The sequence below is a fragment of the Carettochelys insculpta genome, chromosome 2 (genome assembly GCF_033958435.1).
Source record: "Carettochelys insculpta isolate YL-2023 chromosome 2, ASM3395843v1, whole genome shotgun sequence".
Taxonomy (NCBI): domain Eukaryota; kingdom Metazoa; phylum Chordata; order Testudines; family Carettochelyidae; genus Carettochelys; species Carettochelys insculpta.
The window spans coordinates 132,412,524-132,431,694 of record NC_134138.1 but is presented as its reverse complement, the minus strand read 5'-3'; the positions used below and the strand labels follow the sequence as shown (position 1 = coordinate 132,431,694).

The window sequence follows — 19,171 nt, the reverse complement described above, 5'->3', positions numbered from 1 at the left end:
TCCCCCAGCCGTTCCCTCGAGCGCCAGTCTCACACCCCGTGGCACAGAGGCACTGCTGAAAGGTGAGTTTATTGTTGCCGCGCCGCACGAGGCACATAACAATGAGTGATGGACCCAGGAGCGCGGGACCCCAAAGGCACGTGGCTGGGGCTCCCCTGGGGTCACCGGGCTCCAGGGACCAGCTGCAACAGAGGGTTCGCACCCGGAGCTACACGCAACACGGGCCGCGGCAGCTGCGAGGCGACTCCACCGGCCGCACCACCAAGCTGCAGCGAGAGCCCTTCGCGGGCTCGTCCGACCCGGAACGCGGCGTCTGTTTAGGACCCGACGGCAGCCGTGCGGGGAGGTCGCCCAAAGGAGCGGCCTGACGCAAGCGGCAGGGCCAGCAAGCTGCCCGCTGATAGGCTGATGCGGGGCGTTCCGCCTCTCTCTCCTCTCGGCCCTGTTCAGTCCGCGCCGGCGAGTGGCGGAAGAACAGCGTCCGGGCCTCGCTCCGCGAACTCACTGGGGCAGGGGCGCGCGCCGGGAGCCGCTACGAGCCGCCCAAGAGGCCGACCGCCCCCGCGCGGCAGCATGAGCGGCTCCTCTGGGCGCGCCCGCCGCTGAGCCGCGACCGCCCGCCGCCCCCGGGGCCTTTCGGATGCTCGCGGCCCCCCCGGGCTGAGGATGCTGAAGATGAAGCTGCCGCTGAAGCAGACGAGCCACCGGACGGAGGAGGCGGCGGGGCTGGGGCTGAAGGAGCCCGGCAGCCTGGACTGCCACCTCCAGCTGCAGCAGGTGCCCCGGCCGCCTCCCCGAGGCGGGGCGTCGGCGGGGTGCGGGCGGGAGCGGCCCAGCCAGCTGCCTGGCTTGGGCCCGGGGCCTGGGCCTGGGCCGCCACCGGCTCCTGTCGCGGGCGCGGCGGCCGCCCGCACGGACAAGGAGACGGTGTACGAGTGGTTCGGGCTGGTGCTGGGCTCGGCGCAGCGGCTGGAGTTCATGGTGGGGCTGCTGGACTTGTGCAACCCGCTGGAGCTGCGTTTCCTGGGCTCCTGCCTGGAGGACCTGGCCCGCAAGGACTACCACTGCCTGCGCGACGCTGAGGCCAAGGCCAACGGGCTCAGCGACCCCGGGCAGCTGAGGGACTTCCGAGACCCGGCCGTGCGCTCCAAGCTCATCGTCTATCTGGCACTGCTGGGCTCGGAGAACCGAGAGGCCGCCGGTCGCCTCCACTCCCTGCTGCCCCAGGTGGACTATGTCCTGCAGAGCTGCGGGGTCCGGCTCGGGGAGGAGGAGGGGTCCGAAGAGGACATGGACGGGCCTGGAGAAAACGGCCAGCCCCTCCCTATTGAGAGGCTAGGCATCGGGGCGCAGGAGGAGCTGCTGCTGCTGTTCACCATGGCCTCGCTGCACCCCGCCTTCTCTTTCCACCAGCGGGTCACCCTGAGGGAGCACTTGGAGCGGCTGCGGAGTGCCCTTTGTGGGGACCAGGAGGAGGGTGGCTTCTGCCCTACAGCTCAGGTACCAGAGCGCCCACCCAAGTTTCTAGACAGCGGTCTATTTCTCCTTTTATCTTCCACCGCTTCCCACGTGCTCTCTCGGGCTCTTCTCTCTCCCCACCCCCTCCAGCTTCCCAGAGAGTGAGGCCCACACACCCCCATCCTCTACTTCTTACTGTAAGAATTTCCCCTTATGACATAATAGTGACTGAAAGTGGTTCTGGGCGGAGAGGGGGTTCTCCCTGGTAGCTGTATGCAGAGCTGACTGCTGTGTATAGTAAGTACTAGGGTGCAAAACAGTAACTAGTGCAGTAGGCTTCTTAAACACGCTTGGAGCACTGAAGTCACCACCATAAATCATATTTATGATCTACATAAATTTTGGCTATCTAAAGCTGTGGGCCCCCTTTTGAAAAGGTTACCACCAAAAGAGATTACACGTTACACATAGGCTTTAGTGATGGGGATCAGTATTTTGTAGTTACTGAAAGGCTAGTTGCCAATGTAAATGTAGGCAAGAGATCATGGCCTTTTTAGTGGAACAGTGGGTTTTATGTTAAAACTAGCTTCTGTATGGCTTCTTGAATAGGCAGGGATCAGGAGTGTAAAGCCATGTCTGAGTTGGAAACTGCAGGTATAGCTGTTCTGGGATAACACCATAGCATAGATGTGCTTTATGCTGATGGAACGGGTTTTTGTCAGAGTACCAACACCACTTTTCCAAACAAAAGTAGCTACAATGACAGAAGTAGAAGTAGTTTTTGACTTGACATAGTTGCATTTGCGCTGTAGGTTATTTTGGATATGTCACTTGGGATTGTGGTTTTTTCCCATGCCTGTCTAAAACAAAAAAGCAGTCAAGTAGCAGTTTAAAGACTAACAAAATAATTTATTAGGTGAGCTTTTGTGGGACAGACCCACCTGTCTGAGTTATTTACATCAACCTAGCTTTTAGATAAAGCCTTTGAGTGGCCCCAGAACAGCAACATCTGTAAGAAGGCTGAAGACGAATGTACATTAGGAGATGATAGTAGTGGTTTTACAATGTAAAGCAAATTGAAATGTCAAAACTAGAATTTGTTTTAAGTGAACAGCCCAATTTCTGAGTAGCTATTAAGGAAAGGCACTGCAGCAAGTGGGTCATCAGTGGAAGTGAAGTCTTTCACTTGATGACACAAAATAGTTTTTCCATAAGAATCATCTGTAGTGAAACTCGAAATTTTACTAAGTAGTCTTAATTTATGGTCTGTGTTTTTGAATTTTTTTTAAACTTCAATAATTTATCATTTCAGTCTCTGCCATCTTTTATGGCTCAGCAGTTTAGTCTTGTGATGGTTTCTTCCTTAAGAGGAACAAAGAGTTTGAGTAGGGTACCTGCAATATGTAGGTTCTTCACTGTAGAAGTAATACTAGTGATTCATGACCACTTACAATGCCACCACTAGGATGGAATAGCAAGGCAGCAGTCAGATGAAAATTTGTAATTGTGAACAAAAAAGAGAAGAACTTTTTTCCAGGGACACCATGGCAAACTCTTATGCAATGTGTCTTGGCATACTTAAGGATCAGACGGGCATCAATTTCTAAGGTATTGTGCATCTTAAGTAATCACTCAACTCTGGCTTTAAACTATTCAGTTAGCAGGTAAGCAGCAAATGAGTGAGTGTTCTGATGCTGAAATCTTAACAAATTCACATAAACTGTAAAATAAAGTGGCCGTATCTTATTTTGGTGAATTCATCTGCATCAAATACAGCTATAACACACACCAGGATTTACTGCGTGAGGAGAGTTGGCTGTAGTAAATGCTAAGTTACCTGACAGTGCTTTATATTGGGTGTGCAATGTGGATAAGTATGAAGGTACTCTTTCAAACTGAAATTAGAAGATAGTAAATAAGGGCAGGTCCACACTAGATCTGAAAATAGATCGTAGATACCCCATTCCAGCTATGCATCTATGATCCACTTGCCTGACCATCCTCAGATGAGGCAGGTTGACAGAAGAAACTCTCCCATCCACCTCCCTTACTCCTCACAGTAATGAGGAGTACAGGGGCTGACTGTTGAGCCCTAATAGTTCAATTTCATGCATTCCCACTTGGTGCCTGAAATCAACCTCCAGAAGATTGACCCTGATTGGGTTGATCTTCTGGTAAGTGTAGATGTACCCTAGATGATGTGCCACACGCCTCTAGAGGCTCAACCAGGCCATTGTTACTGACAAGGGCCCAGGTCCACAGCAGGCTTAGGTGTCTAAATAGGGTGACCAGTGTCCTATTTTTAAAGGGACAGTCCTGTATTTGAGGCCTCCTGCATGTTTCCTAACTTTTCTTAAAAAATGGGCAAATTGTCCTGTATTTTATGTTTCCTCCCCCATTAGTATTAGTAGGTTTTGCTGCTGGCCAGATCTCTGCTCCCCATCCATCCAAGAGCAGTGAGCTGGGGGGAAGGAGGCGGTGGGAGAGGGTCTGGTGGGTAATGAGGGGGCTGAATTTGTAAGGTTGGTGAGTAAAGCTGCAGTCCATGGAGCCAGACTGGTTCATCTGCAGAGCATATGTTGTGTGCTGGCTCTGTAATGGAAAGCTTTTTCCACCCTGCCCCTCCCCTGAACTTTCAGGGGTTAGCAACTTCTTCACTCACCACTTACCCCCTTCCCCACAGGAAGAACAGGGGTACTCTATCCTCTATCTCCTGGTTAAGCCACTTATCTGGCCAGGCTCTGTGGCCACAGAAGTTCATGGGTCATGTTTTTCTCTGAGTCCTGCTGCACAGTGTATACACACCCTGTAGCCAGGGGACTGGAGCGATGAGCTGTGCAAGGCCATGGCCCAGGTCATCCCTTCCTCCTCTGTAGCAGCAAGCAGCTCCCCTTGCACAGTGCCAAAAGGTTTTTGCCCACCATGTTCTGGGGGTGAAATTGGCAGAAATTTGGGGAAGTTGTGCCTATGTATGCTCCCTCTCTATGTGGTGTTGCCTTGTGATGATGCAGCACCAGGTTTTCCTGGTGGGGGCGGGAGAGAGGGGGGGGGTGTCACTCTCTGTGACTGGTAAGGCCTTAAAGATAGAATCTGACTACACAGTATTTCTTTTTAAGGAGGGGGTCACTAAAGTCAACTTAATGCTAATTTGAACATTGTACTGCATAATTCTGATTGCTGTTGAACTCACTTGAGTATGAGTAATTTTACAAGGTGTCTTGTATTCAGCATAGGAAAATATGGTGACCCTACATCTAAACCCTAGATTAGGATGCAGACTTCTGCAAAACCAGGTAGGGCTGTGTACTCTACAGCCATCTGTTGACAGTTCATGTCCGCACGTAAAAGTGGATCGCGCTGTCAATCTGCTATCGACAGTGTGTGGCTGGGCAGTCCGGCTGCTCTCTTGACAGAATGGCCAACCAGAAAAGCACAGCAGACAGAGCTGCCCAGTGACCCAGAAGTGCTATCGACAGAGGGCCCCCAGGAGTGTCCACACAACTTTTTGTCGATGGACTCTGTCAAGAAGGGCATTCTGTCTTGTGGGGGAGAGGCAGAATGTTGTCGACAAAAGTGCAAAGTTCTATTGACAGTATGTTGACAGAATGCATTTTTAGTGTGGATGCTCTGAATTTCAAGAAAACTCTCTAGTGTAGGTGTAGCTTACATGTTTGCATTTCTGGTACTTCCTCTGCATGTCTCCCAGTCTGTGACCCAGAGTGATTCACAAACCTTGGGGATCAGAACAAAAAGCAGTCAAGTAGCACTTTAAAGACTAGCAAAATGGTTTATTAGGTGAGCTTTCGTGGGACAGACCCACTTCTTCAGACCATAGCCAGACCAGAACAGACTCAATATTTAAGGCACAGAGAACCAAAAACAGTAAGCAAGGAGGACAAATCTTGCTTACTGTTTTTGGTTCTCTGTGCCTTAAATATTGAGTCTGTTCTGGTCTGGCTATGGTCTGAAGAAGTGGGTCTGTCCCACGAAAGCTCACCTAATAAACCATTTTGCTAGTCTTTAAAGTGCTACTTGACTGCTTTTTGTTTTGATAGTGTATAGACTAGCACGGCTTCCTCTCTGTTACTAAACCTTGGGGATGTTTGTCTGAATAGTTTGTGAGGTTTATTACAGGTGGTGTTCAAGAGGCTGCCTGGCAGATTTGTGTCCCATTCAAAATGTGGTCACTAGAGGATGTAATGTTGGTGGGAGCGCCCACCTTCATAGCTCTGAGTTCAGTGGTTGGGTCACTCAGCTGGGATGTGGTAGGCCTGGGTTCATTTCCACCCTCTGTTGCAGGGGAGAGAGTACTTGAACAGGGATTGCCCAGGTCTGCACTTTAGAATTCTCAGGGGGCTCCCTCCTGTTGTAGCAGTTCCACTGTGAATAAATAATGAATGATTAGAGCCTAGGGACTGGATCCTGGGGGTCTCGTACATGAGGTGGATGTCCCAACCCCGGTGTAGTCACTCTTTGGGCTCTGTTTAATATTGAAGTACATATCTATGGTAGATCCTTTGGGCCAGAGAGAGAGAGAATTCCCTATGTTGGGACCTGAACACACAATTTGGCTTTGTGGATCAATGTTCCCATGATTTTTCTTGCTGCCATGATGCTCAGCATTCAAGTCCCTTTGTGGAGTGTAGCCATGGAGGCTGTTCTTCATACCAGTTTAGCTTTAGTTTAAAGTGATTAACAAAGTGAGAGCTTTTTAACATAGTCCATACTAAATAAAATGCAATAATAGCCAAATCAGCCTGGCACTGCCCTCAGGTCATATTCTATAGTTTACACTGAACTGAAGCTGCTTCATCACCTTCCTCCTCCCAGTTTTTATAATTCTAAATACATAGACTGTTTCCTGGGATTGACTGGATGGCAAAAGCAGGTGGATGGATCTTGTCTAAAGATGCAGTCAGTTTCCAATCAAGTAACTGCCAGTTAAACCATAGGGGGCAATGTGGTTGGAGGCCTTGCCATTGATTTGTTGTGGCCTTGAGCAAGTAACTTGATCTGGAGGTCCCACTTTACAAATAGGAGGTAAAATACCCTTCCTATCCCACAAGGGAGTCCTGGGTTTGTCTGTGCACCTCTTCTAATAGGTGAAGTGTTAATTAGTGAAAATTTAGTGGAATATGCAAACACTGGGAGGTGCACTGAAGGAGTCAGGGGAAATAACAGATGGGGCAGAAGGGGTGTCCCGACCCCGGCTCCCCCGACCAGCGGCCCTATTTTTTCAGTAGCTTGTACCAGGAGTTTCTAGCTGGTTGGTTTCTGCTGGGCTTTTCTACTGCTGCAGTCCGTGTTTGTCAGTTCGTTACCGGCGGGAGCCCCCAGGGCAGGTGTGGTGTTGGCTCCTTTAGCCCAGAGGTGGGAAGCGAGAACACTGATCTGCCCAAAACTCGTTCCCCCAGGAACAGCCGCATAGAGGGCTTTGGCAGTGGCAGGGCTACCAGCGGTACAAGAGCAGGGAAATGCGGACTCTCCGATGGCCACCCACGGGGGCACGTGCCAAGGGGCTGCTGCCTGAGGAGGGAAGAAGCCTGCCCCAGGAGAGGGGGGCCGCCTTGGATGTGGGGAGAGAAGAGATGCGGGGAAGGTGCTTCCTGGTCCGGGGTGGGGAGGGACCCGCGCGCTTTTGGGGTGGAGGTTCGCTCTGGTCTTGTCGTGTTAGCTGCGGGAGGGCTGAGCGAGTCACTTTGGCTTCCCGCCCCGATTCAAAATGGCGGCGATAGAGGCGACCCTCCCTCTTCACGTGATCTCGTGCCTTCCCGGGGGGCGGAGTTTCCGTTACGTGACAAGATGTCGCTGGTTCGTTCTGGTGGCCTCCGGCCCCTTGCGCGCCGCCTTTTGCGCGAGGATTGGTGGGAGGGAGTGGGGAGGAGGCGGAAAGAGGAACGCTGCGGCAGCAGGAGCCCGCCCGTTAGGACGGGGGCGTGCGGCCGGCCAATGGGAGGGCGCAGTGGTGGCGCGTGCAGGTCGCTGTTCGGGGTGAGGATGGCATAGGGGCGCGAGCCGAAATGCGTAAAGCTGAGAACCGCCCCTCCTTTTCCGGGCCGCGTCACGGGGGGGGCAGGCAGAGATTTTGCTCGCAGCCCGCACTGCGTGTCCTTGTCACCGGCCTCTCTGACTGAGCCGCGTGTCGCCATCGTGCCGGGGAGCAGCCGGGACAACCTCTCTAGGGCGGATCCCGCCCGGAGGTGGGGAGTCTCCAGCTGTCGGGCGTACAGCAAGTGCAGTTTGAGGGATTCCTCTGGCTTCCTAGCGCCGTGCCCCACCGGCAGTGTGTGGTCTCCCTCGAGCATCTGCAGGAGAGCCTCACCTAGCCTCTCTCAGATCTTGCTCACCTGGTAAATCACCACAACACTAAGCATAGACATAACATACAGGGACAGCTCCCAGGGACTTTGGTTATCCTTCATTCAGTGTCCAAAAAGTCAAATTTTACTGTCTTTAAATAGATGACAAGCTTTGAAATCGAAGCTTCCATTTATATTGTGCAGAATTCATAATTTTTGTGTGGTTTTGAGGGATAATGTCAACCCTTGAAAGCATTTTTCTCATTTTAATATTTTCACAATTCTTGGAAATAATGGGTGGTTAGGCTCGACTGTAGACATTGGTATACAAGCAGTAAAAGCTTGTACCTGAAAGCAAATTGTCAACATCCCATGTCAAAATATATGAAGTATTCATCCTTGTCAAACATCAGTATTATTGAAGATCTTGCTTTAAAGAGTGTCTTTTGACATGCACTGCAGTGAACGTACCTTGTTGCTCATTGTGGTCTCATCTCTTTAGGTTCCTCTGTCTTATGCCATACTTTTTTCATTGAGAAATGATCAAAGTGGAGCATAACTTCACACTGCAAAATTAGCCCATACAGAAAATTGAGGCTAGTTGCTGAGCAGAGTCTAAAGGGATATCTTTAGAAAATAGATTTATCGTTATCTGGGTACATGTTGCTGATTAGAGACCAAGACTAAAAGTAACACTTATGTTAATCGTGTAATAAAAACAGTTTTAGTGGCAAAAAGGACAAGTGGAAGTGAGAACTCACCTCTTTTGTATTCCCCGCAAATGGTTGGCAGAACAGGAGTGATAGCTGATCCATTCTTCACTTCATAACTTGAGATAAAACAAGCTTATCAACCTATGTGTAGGTGACTTTTCAGTTTTTGAATACACAATAAGTGAAAACGCTTCCATCAAAATCCTGTTAATAAAATGATTTCTCATGTAAGTGCTTTTTGTTAATGATAAAGTGCTTCAATCTTCAATGTGTTTATTTTCACACCATCCTTATGAGATAGCGAAGAGTTATCCCCATTTTACAGATCAGAAAATGAGGCATAGAGGCTTAAGTGGCTGGTCCTGAGTCACCCAAGAAAGCATAGGGAATTGGATTTGGAATATCTTGAGTTTAGATTAGTGCCCTAACCACTAGTCTTTCCACATGTAATGTAAATAAAACAAAGCATTTGCAAATCTCTGATTACTCTATCACAGTGTCTTGGAAACATTACCACAATTAGTCATGATAGGAAGTGTCAAGGTAGCATTTCAATGGGTATACACCTAATTCTACTGATTTAACTTAACAGTGCATTTCTTCTGTAAGTAGTCACTTAGGGTATGTCTATAGTTACCAGGAGATAAACCCAGTCAGGGTTTATCTTCCTGGGATTCAATCTTGCTTGCCCAGTAGGGGATGCATGAAGTCAAACTATTAGAGCTCAACAGTGAACTGTGATTCTCTTCATTGTTGTAAGGGAGGTCGATAAGAGAGTTTCTCCCCTCAACCTCCCTCTCTACTGCCCTGTTAAATCAATCCTGGATATGTTGATTCCATATATGCAGTTGTCATAGCTGGAACTGTGTATCTAGGATCGACTTTCAGGTTTACTACAGGCCTTCCCTTAGCCTGGAAATTTGTGCACCTATGCAGTTTCACTTTAGTTTCGATTCCCATTTTTTTTAAGAAAAAAAATGAAACCACAGGCAAATTATTAGAAAAATTGTTTGATTAAACATCAGGAGTTTGCTTCAGGTAACGTGGGCTGGTCTGTAATGCTGTTAGCATCAACATGGGTACAGTAGTAATTTCATAGCTAAAGTTTTTAAAATGAGATTTCTGATCAGTTTTAATCCTTTTTCCTCCCAACTTCTTGGGAAGCCTATTTAACTGTCTTGCCAGCTGAGATCCTCTTAAAGATGAGGTTTTAATTTTATTGGGGTATATATTGTATTTTAAAAACATCTCTGAAAACTTGTTCTTGTTTCGAGCAGCCTCTTCTAAGGGAGGGTGGGCGTGGGGTTATTTTTGGAATTGCTTGGTTTATATTTGCTGTCTGAGGCTTCAAGCTTAATATTGTCAGCCTTAGGTATTTTTATGCCTTTGAATTCTGTAGGCATAGTTTGTATACTAGTCTAGGAATGATTGTTAGGATTTTGATTCTTTGCAGTTATTTCTGTAATATAGGCTATATCGCTGCTAATATTTTTTTTGTAAAGGTCTGAATGTCTTGGGCAAGGTCCATATTCTAAAGGGAAAAATTCAAAGAAAATATTTCAAGGTCCTTCTCAAAGCATCTGGCAATTAGAATTTAGCCTGTGGGGATACCTATTAAATACTGCCAGCTATATAACAATATGAAGAGATAAATATGGTATGTCTCGCTGCAAAGAGATACAGAGCAGCAATTCTTTTTATTGTTCTCTGTCCTGCCCTACTGCCTTGCAGATCCAGAGAGTTGGAGCAGTTGAAACTGCCTCCTGGAGTCACCAGGTATTGAGGCTATTGAACAAATTTGAAACTGAACAAACACAATGTTTAGGGTCATGGGATTGGGACTGGGGATTAGGGAAAGAGACTCTACATCCAGAGTGCAAGTTTTTGGTATTCTGGGAAACTTCAGGGTGAAATTGTTAGGCTGTGTCTACACTACAAAAAAAAGCTTTCAAATTGCTTACTTCAAAGGACAACTTTGAAGTAAGAAACTTTGAAGTAGAGCGTCTACACACACCCTACTTTGAAGTAGGACACTACTCCATTCCCTGCTTCGGGAATGGAGTAAGCACTTTAAAGTTGGGTTACCTACTTCAGGGTTAATGTTGAAGTAAGAGGAAAAAGTATATAGACTCTGCTGGCTACTTTGAAGTTAGTTCCTAGTGTAGAACACAGTATTAGTAAAATCGGTCCCCATCATACTGTATTTATAGCTGGGGTAATTTTTTCCATTGTGAATTACTTTTACATTTATCCACGTTAAATTTCATTTGCCATTTTGTTCTGTCACTCAGTTTTGTGAGATCCTTTTTAAGTTCTTCACTGTTTGCTTAGGTCTTCATTCTCTTGAGTAGTTTTAGTATTGTCTGCAAACTTGGGAAATCTGAGTTCCAGGCTCAGCAATAGAATGTCTATGACATGGGGCAAATCAGTTAATCTCTGCCAGCTTCCCTTTTCCCACCTATTTAGATTGTAAGCTCTTTGGGACAAGGACTTTATTAAAAGCTGTACACCCAAGATAATAGGTTGATTTGTGTCTTCAGGGTACTGTAATTCACATAATAAAAAATGAATGTTTTATTCAGCTACTCAGAATTACCTGATGGATTTGAAAAAGCCATTATCTGCCACTTCTCATTCAAATGTTTTAACTGAGAAAAATAGCTTGGCAGAAATTCAGAACTGGTATTGTGTGAAATCTCAGATCAGTGTATTAATGCCCATAATGGCAGGTGGTTTAGGATAGATTATCTGTTCTTGCATCATAGACCACAAGGTCTATAGCACGCCTACAATTCTACAAAAACCTCTTATCACTAGCCTGCATAAAGTTCAGTAATGGAACATAGGGCTTATTTAGTGGGATCTTTTTGAATTGTCCATGAAAATTAACATTTTATTTGAAATTATCTGAATGTTAATGAATATTGACGTTCCTCTTCAGATGATGATTTTCAGTATCTAAAATGGTCTGAAATAATTGTAGCTAGAGCATGTAGTGAGCAGGACTCAGGTCAGATCTCCAAATAGTTAATGTTGGGGTTGGCTACTGACCATTCTAGAAGGTTGTTTAATAGAACTTTGAGATCATGGAAGTCAGAGAGGTGTTGTCTGAAGTAACCCCTTTCAGAAGAATCATGTAAGTCAGTTGTAAACAAATGGTTTCTTTTTACAGCTTATTTTGCCTTAACAGGTTATGGCAAAACACACCACCTTTCTTGTGGCTAGTCTTCCTTTTACAAGAATGGAACATACTAGGTTTTAATTGCCTTAGATTCTAAGGCAGATTTATTTTGAGCGATGCTCAGTTGTCACAGTGCTGCATATACAATTGATGTCTCCTGCCAGACACATCTAGCTAGGTTCTTATCACTTGTATACCTTCTGAAGATGGGTTTAAATTGGAAGAATAGAAAGGTCAGTATGCTGCTGGTACCTATTTTTAAAATGTTTCTGTATAGTCTGACTTTACATTCCAGACAAGTGAGTAATTTTTGCTTTGTATAGCTTTTTACATACTGGAGTACAAAACACAGTTGCTCTTTCTCTGTTACCCTGACCTGCATGCCTCTGAAAAGAACTCTGCTTCTGGATAATATTCCTCTGGCTTTAAACAGGAGCTAAGTGTCTCTCTACCGGGGTAGGTCAGTACTAAACTGAATGAGGGGGAAACAAACTGTACATCCAGAGTGCAAGTTTTAGCATTCTAGAAAACTTTACTGTGAAACTCTTAGTAAAATTAGCCCCTGCCATGCTATATATATAGGTGGGGGGGTTACTTTTTCCAATGTGCATTAGTTTACATTTATCCACATTACATTTCATTTGCCATTTTGTTGCCCAATCACTCAGTTTTGTGAGATCCTTTTGAAATTCTTCACAGTCTGCTTTAATCTTAACTACCTGGAACAGTTTAGTATCATCTGCAAACTTTGCCACCTCGCAGTTTACCCCTGTCTCCAGATCGCTTATGAATAAGTTGAATATGATTTGGTTTTTAGGATTGACCCTTGGGGAATACCACTAATTACTCCTCTCCATTCTGGAAACTTACCATTATTCCTACCCCATTTCCTGTCGTTAGCCAGTTTTCAATCCATGAAAAGATCTTGCCTCTTCTCCCACGACAACTTAATTTGCGTAAGAGCCTTTGGTGAGGGACCTTGTCAAAGGCTTTTTGGAAATCTACATACACTATATCTACTGGATCCCCATTGTCTACAAGATTGTTGATCCCTTCAGAGAACTCTAATAGATTAGTAAGACATGATTTCCCTTTACAGAAACCATGTTGACTTTTGATCAACAAATTATGTTCTTCTATTAGTCTGACAATTTTATTCTTTACTATGGTTTGAACTAGTTTGCCCAGTACTGACATTAGGCTTACTGGTCTGTAATTGCCAGGATCAACTGTAGAGCCCTGTTTAAATATTGGCGTTATGTTAACTATCTTCCAGTTGTTGGGTGCAGAAGCTGATTTAAAGGATAGTTTACAAACCATAGTTCTGAAAGAACTCAAATGTGAAATTTCAGAACTCTTGTGCGAATGTCATCTGGTTCTGGTGACTTGTTGTTAAGTTTGTCAATTCGTTGCAGAAACTCCTAAATCTAGGACAATTCCTCACATTTGACACTTACAAAGGATGGCCCAGGTACAAGAATCTCCCTGTCATGCTCAGCTGTGAAGACTGAAGCAAAGAATCCATTTAGTTTCTCCACAATGACTTTTTCATTTGAGTGCTCCTTTTGTAACTCGATTGTGTAGGAGGCCCACTGGTTGTTTAGTCGGCTTCCTGCTTTTGATGTACTTCAAAAAAGCAATAATGTTTTTAAGTTTTTGGTAGTTGTTCTTCAAACACAGTTACAGTTTTGCACTTAATTTGGCAGTGTTTATGCTCCTATTTTCCTCACTAGGATTTGACTTCTACTTTTTAAAAGATGTCTTTTTATCTCTCACTGCTTCTTTTACCTGAGAACTCTAAATTGTCTCTAGCTGCGTGGATTGCTGCAGTGTTGATCCTCCTGGTAAGCTTAGACATGGCCACAGTTTCCTTTATAATGGCTGAGGGAGAGACCAGGTGTTTTCAAGTGGGGCGTATTTGGATAGTACCTCTACTGTGATGTGTCTTTTTTTTTTTTTTTTTTTTTTTTTTTTTTTTTTTCTTTCAGTATACAGTAGACAAGGTCTGAAGTCCTTTTTATGCTATCAGCAGAGACTGAAGCTTATGGGATAAGCTAAGAGCTGTGGCTCTAACAGTCCCGTGTAAGGTCCCTATCTCCTGTGTTATGTTCCCATTCTCTTTTCTATGCTGAGGTTAATGTTTTTGAGACATTAGTCCTACATCTCTTTTTCTGTTAGAGATGTTTTGATTTTTAATGCTTTAATAATACAAGCTTATTCTTGGAATAGGTGTACTTCAAGAGGAAGAGAGCAGACTTTTAGATTCATATCTTAAGTATGCCTCAGGACAGAGTATATCAAGGGAATATGCAGTACCATATTTTGTCACAAATTTAACATGTGAATATATTGAGTCTAACATGTAAGCAGAAGGCCATTTCCTGCTCTCCATTGGTTTTTTTTTAGATGAATTTTAGAAAATGCTGCTAAATGCAGAAAATCAAGCTTTATTAAATGAATGGTGCTATAGGAGTGGTGAACAGCCTGCAGACTCCTGGCTGCCCACTTTCCTTCACATCTATTGCACACAAAAGCTCCCTACTTTCTACGCCTCCCCTCTTCCCTTCCAGTGTTTTTGGAGTGGTGTAAATCAGTTCATGGCATTCTAGCTCTGGGGAGGAGTGGGGACAGAGCATGAGTCAGGCAATTTATGCACTCATACTGAGAGGTAGAGCGAGAAGCAAATAAGTGCAGGTCTCTGGTACATGAGTGGTGTGGGGGATGAGAGGTCCCACATGGGGTCTGTGCTGCCACAGGTAGAACCCTAGTAGACCACTGGGTGATGCCACTCTCGTGGCTCATCCATTATTCCTGGTTATATATCCCTGTGCTATAGCTTTGTTTCTGAAATCTCATGGTTTTAAAACCAACAGGAGACTATTTTTATAGCAGGAAATAAGTTACAGCTCTTCCAAAATGTTAATAGTCTTTCTGCTGTATGTGGCAGAGAGAACTTTAAAGCTGTATCTTGCAAGGCATCAAGCTAGAGCTTAAATAGGGCCTTGTTAGTAATTTTCTGGTACATCTGTATTGGTCTTTTGAAATTTGGGTCCAGTTCTAGGGTTGGATAGCAAGAAGGCACTGTAGCTCTTATCAAATGTGGTAAAAGCTGTTAGTTCAAATAGCTTGCTTATGTGCAGTCATAGATATCTTAACTGGTTTTTGTCAGCTTCATAAAGTGAACAAAAACTTGGATCGAGAGGCTAACAGTTCTGTGCTCTAATAGAATAGAGAGAGATTAGGAATTCAACTAAAAGAAAAAAATAGTGAAGTTTGTAGTAACTTGACCTCTATCAAGTCTGATGAGGTCTGTGGCTTTCCATTGTATCCATTGATGTTATCATGGCCTGTTTCACCAATTAGTTAGATTTTACTGGAGTAGTGAAGAGACCTGTCTCAAAATGCCTCTCTTCAAAGCATTTTTTTATTTTTAATCATAGAAAAATTACAAATAGTAAAGCAGTTCAAATACTCAAATTATGCTTAGAATTTATTTTAAACTGCAGCAGGCTTAAATGATGGGTGTTAGAGGAATTTGGCTAAAGATTGCAATTGAATGACTAATCATGTGTGCAAAGCGTATTAATATTCAGAAGAGATGCATGAATTTTCCTATTAGGAGGAAGTCATGAGTTTGAAAATTGAAATGTTCCTCAAAGCCTAATAAGATAATTCAAAACAGACCAAGTGCAACAGTGGTACATAGACTGGATTGATTTAAATCACCAAAACTAAATCATTGGGGGGGGGGGTGTTTTTTAAACCAAGTTCCCACCTATACTTCACATTTCTTAAACAATGGTGCAAATATGAGTTAAACTTGTTAACTTACCACTCGGTACATTAGTTTATACCATTTAAAAGGGTATAAGGCTTTGTGCAGTTTTTTTAGATAATTTTTTTATTAATTTTGGAAATAGTACATAATATTCATAATCTCTGTCAAGCTGCAGATGCAGCAGCAGCACATTAGGAATAGTAAGAACGAAATCATGCACACAAACACACTAGTAGTTACATTTTATTAAATTAAATCTTAAATGTTACAAGAGTGCTGAAATTGCAAATGTGAGAGTCTCCTAAGTTGCTGGCTGATGGGTGTCCTTAATAAAATTTGAAAATTAAGTTTCACAAACAAGTCCTCAAAACGCAAAGTGTACTATGTCCTTACAGCTTGTACAGCTAGCTCTGATCATCTCCACTTTCACTGTCACTTTGATTCATAGAATGAAACAGAAATACAAGTTTTCCTGCTTTTTCAACTCCTGATCTATTTCTTAGTCTTGTGTGAATAACGATGACAATATTCTCTGTGCCTGTAGAGGAAGCTGTTGCTGTGCAAAATTAGCTTAGCAACTGAAGGAACTCTGTTTAAGAATGCCTGCCTAATGATTCCCATCAACTTGGTGCTCAATGTTGTTCAAAACATCATCAGTAAACATTTAGGCTAGTGGTACGCTCAACCCTGGTGCTAGCAACTTGATGCAAATGAATGGTCTTGAAAATGCAAGATGACTGCTCATTTGCATAGTTGTGGCAGAAAACAAGCAGTGAAGACATGGTTCTGCTGTCAAAAACCCCTTTGTCACCAGCCCCTTATCTCTGGCCCAACTTGAGGCATCTTAAAGCTGTAGTACTCAAAGTTTTGGGGACACGGTCCACCCCACTTAACTCAAACAGCCAACCACCTGTGATGACAAAATCCATTTGCTTATCTCCAAATACCTTAAATAGTAAATTATTCATATTAGGCTTCTGTAGCATAAAAAAAGTGCAGCTATAATATAAGGGGTCATGTATTTAGGTCTTAGTGCGTATATCAGTTACTTTACCAATTTTTGTTTTAAAGAAAGTAAATATTTGTCCAAAAGACAAGGTTTCAGTATTGTCTTTATTCATGGCAGGGATGAGAGAACTTTTTGGGGTTGGGGGCACTGATCCTCAAATCAGTTGGGAGGGCCCTCCAATTGCGAAGCAAAAAAAAAAAAACAAAAAAAAACAATCAAACCTGTCTCAGGCTGGGACCACACCTCGCTCCCCTTATGCTCTAACTCCGTGGAGGGAGAAACCAAGTGTCGGGGCTTCCCACAAGCCAGATTAACTTTTCTGGGGTCACAGGGTTAGTAGATTTTTGTCCCCTCCCACCAGACTTTGTCATGGGGTCCAAAAGGAGGTTCAGTGTGCAGGAGGGGGCTGGGGAAGGAGAATGGGATCTGGAAGTGTGGGCGGGAGGGGGATGGTGAGGCATTTACCTGTTGCAGTTCCCTAGGAGCACACTCCACATTCCTACCCCCTCCCAGACAATACTCACCACTGCTTCCTTTGGCCATGATTCTGGCCAATGGGAGCAGTCAATGAAGAAAAGCCTCCAGGTGAGCAGTTTCCTGCACTGGTGTTCCCTCAGCTGGGGGGCAAGGGAGGAGCAGCTGCACTCAGCACCTTTTCCTTGCTACAAAGTGGATCCAGCTCTGACTTACTGGATCTGGCCTGTGAGGTTTGAGCCTCCTCTTTGCCCCCGCCCTACAGCAGGGAGATGGTGCTAACACTCCATCCATAGCAGTGGGTGAAGCTGGAGTGCCAGCACAGGCTGCAGGTGGTAGGGCCTAGCCCATGAGTGTCCAACCTTTTGGCTTGCCTGGGCCACATTGAGTGAAGAGGAATTGTCTTGGGCCGCATGTAAAATATATAATATAGTTAATGTATATAAATCACATAATAATGTTACAAGTTTATGATCTTGTGGGGCCGCATTACTAGCTGTCCAGGGCCGCAGGTTGGACACGCCTGGCCTAGCCCATAACCCGCCTGCAAGGTGGTCTATGGACTGCACTTTGAGAACCACTGTCCTAAAGGAATCTGACTTTCAGAGGATGGGTGGAGAGCACTTTAAATAAATAAGTCCCTTTGAAAACTGTCTCATGTTGAGCACCTCGAAGAATGAGGTATGCTGTCACTAGTCACGTCTTAAAATCTTAATGACTGGCAATAATGTTTACTGTACACCAACAGAAAATACATAAATTGCTTGCTTAATTAGTTGCATGTTTTTTCTATTAACAGCAGCATCTCAGATTGACAAAATTTGGCCTGTATAATTTCAGGTGGTCGGGATTTTTTGAGAATATACATTATTTGAAGGAACTTCCCCTCTTTTTTTTTTTTTTTTCCTCCATATAGAATGACTTTTCCTATAGTGACTGCATGCCAAGTAATGAGAACAGTTTGGATCACCTCACAACATCTCATGATGGACTTTCGATGGCCTCTCATAGACCTCAGCGGGAAGGTATGTAAATAAAATTCTGTTTAGAAGGTTTTGATAATCTTAGCAGGTAAAATACTACTTGGTATTATGGGACTCCTATGTCTTGATCCTCCCTCCACTGAGGGTTTGACCTAAGTGCAGCTAGACCCCTACATAGTACCCTCCTATTTGGTAGGAGCAGGATGACAGGATTGTGTAATTCTGGTTTTCTTCTGCTTCCATAAAAATGGATACAGATTAATTGCAAGTGGGATGAGAAACAATCTCACCTTTAGGAGGAAGTCTGTGTGTTCAGAGGTGGAAAATATACTTAATATAGGCTGCCTTTATCTGTGGTATTGGTTGCTGTAGTGATGCAAATCATTTTATGAATTAAGATATTGATACAATGAAGTAGTGAATTGATGTTGCTTCCTTGATTTCTATTTAAGACTCATAGATTTTAAGGTCAAAAGGGACAGTTGGGTGATCAAACTGGCTTGTGAACCCCCTCCCCCCAAACTTCCATTCTCCACCTACCACATGGGGTGAAGGGAGCTCAGGGATTTTGCTTTACCCGGGGGGGGAGGTTGCAGGGAGGGCAGTTTAAAGGATTCTGCCTTGTAAGGAGTGGGCCTAGGGACTTCAGCCCTTTAGAAGGGTACCAGGGCTTAGGGCTATAGCCCTGCTTTTTCTGAAGCCCTAAGCACTAGCAGGAACCCCCTGTGGGGCTAAAACTCTGCTAACATGCCACAAGGTTTTGTCAGCAAAACCTTCCAGTGTAGACATAGCCCTCTGTAGTAATTCAGACCTTTCTTGACTAGTGGCCCATTGCTGACTGTTGGTGATATCTGCTGTTAGCTATTGCAGACCAGCTACATGCCATTGTAGGAGGTCTCATTATACCATCTCCTTATTAAACTTATCAAGATAATTTATTAAACCAATCTTGCTCTTTGTTTGTTCCCTTTTTTAATTAAAATGAACATTTACAATTATGCCAGTTCCCCTAGCTGAGATGTAGCTCCTGTTGCGAGGCAGTGTCTAGATCTGCTCGACATTCTCAATGTATGAGGTGCTGCAGAGAGATGCACTTTCTTTCTAAGTGCGTTCGTTGCAGGAACTTGAATTCACAAACCTCCCGAGATCAGGACCCCCACCTGAACATGATCACTGCGGAAAAATCACTTCTTTCAGGGTGGAACGAGGGTGAATAGACATCCTTCAGTAAGTGTTCATCAACATTTGTCCGAATATTAGGGCGTATGGCTCCAAT

At 44.6% G+C, this 19,171-nt stretch overlaps 1 protein-coding gene across 7 annotated transcripts in view; it reads left to right on the top strand.

The window, feature by feature from the left end:
* The first annotated feature begins 473 nt into the window (after window positions 1-473).
* Window positions 474-19,171, top strand: part of ZCCHC2 (zinc finger CCHC-type containing 2) — a 78,149-nt gene continuing 59,451 nt past the window's right edge. For all 7 annotated transcript variants that reach the window (XM_074987784.1, XM_074987787.1, XM_074987782.1 and 4 more), the window contains exons 1-2: window positions 474-1,500; window positions 17,829-17,937. In XM_074987784.1, coding sequence (XP_074843885.1) covers window positions 667-1,500; window positions 17,829-17,937 — 943 coding nt within the window. In that variant the 5' untranslated portion in view covers window positions 474-666. The remainder of the gene's footprint in view (window positions 1,501-17,828; window positions 17,938-19,171) is intronic.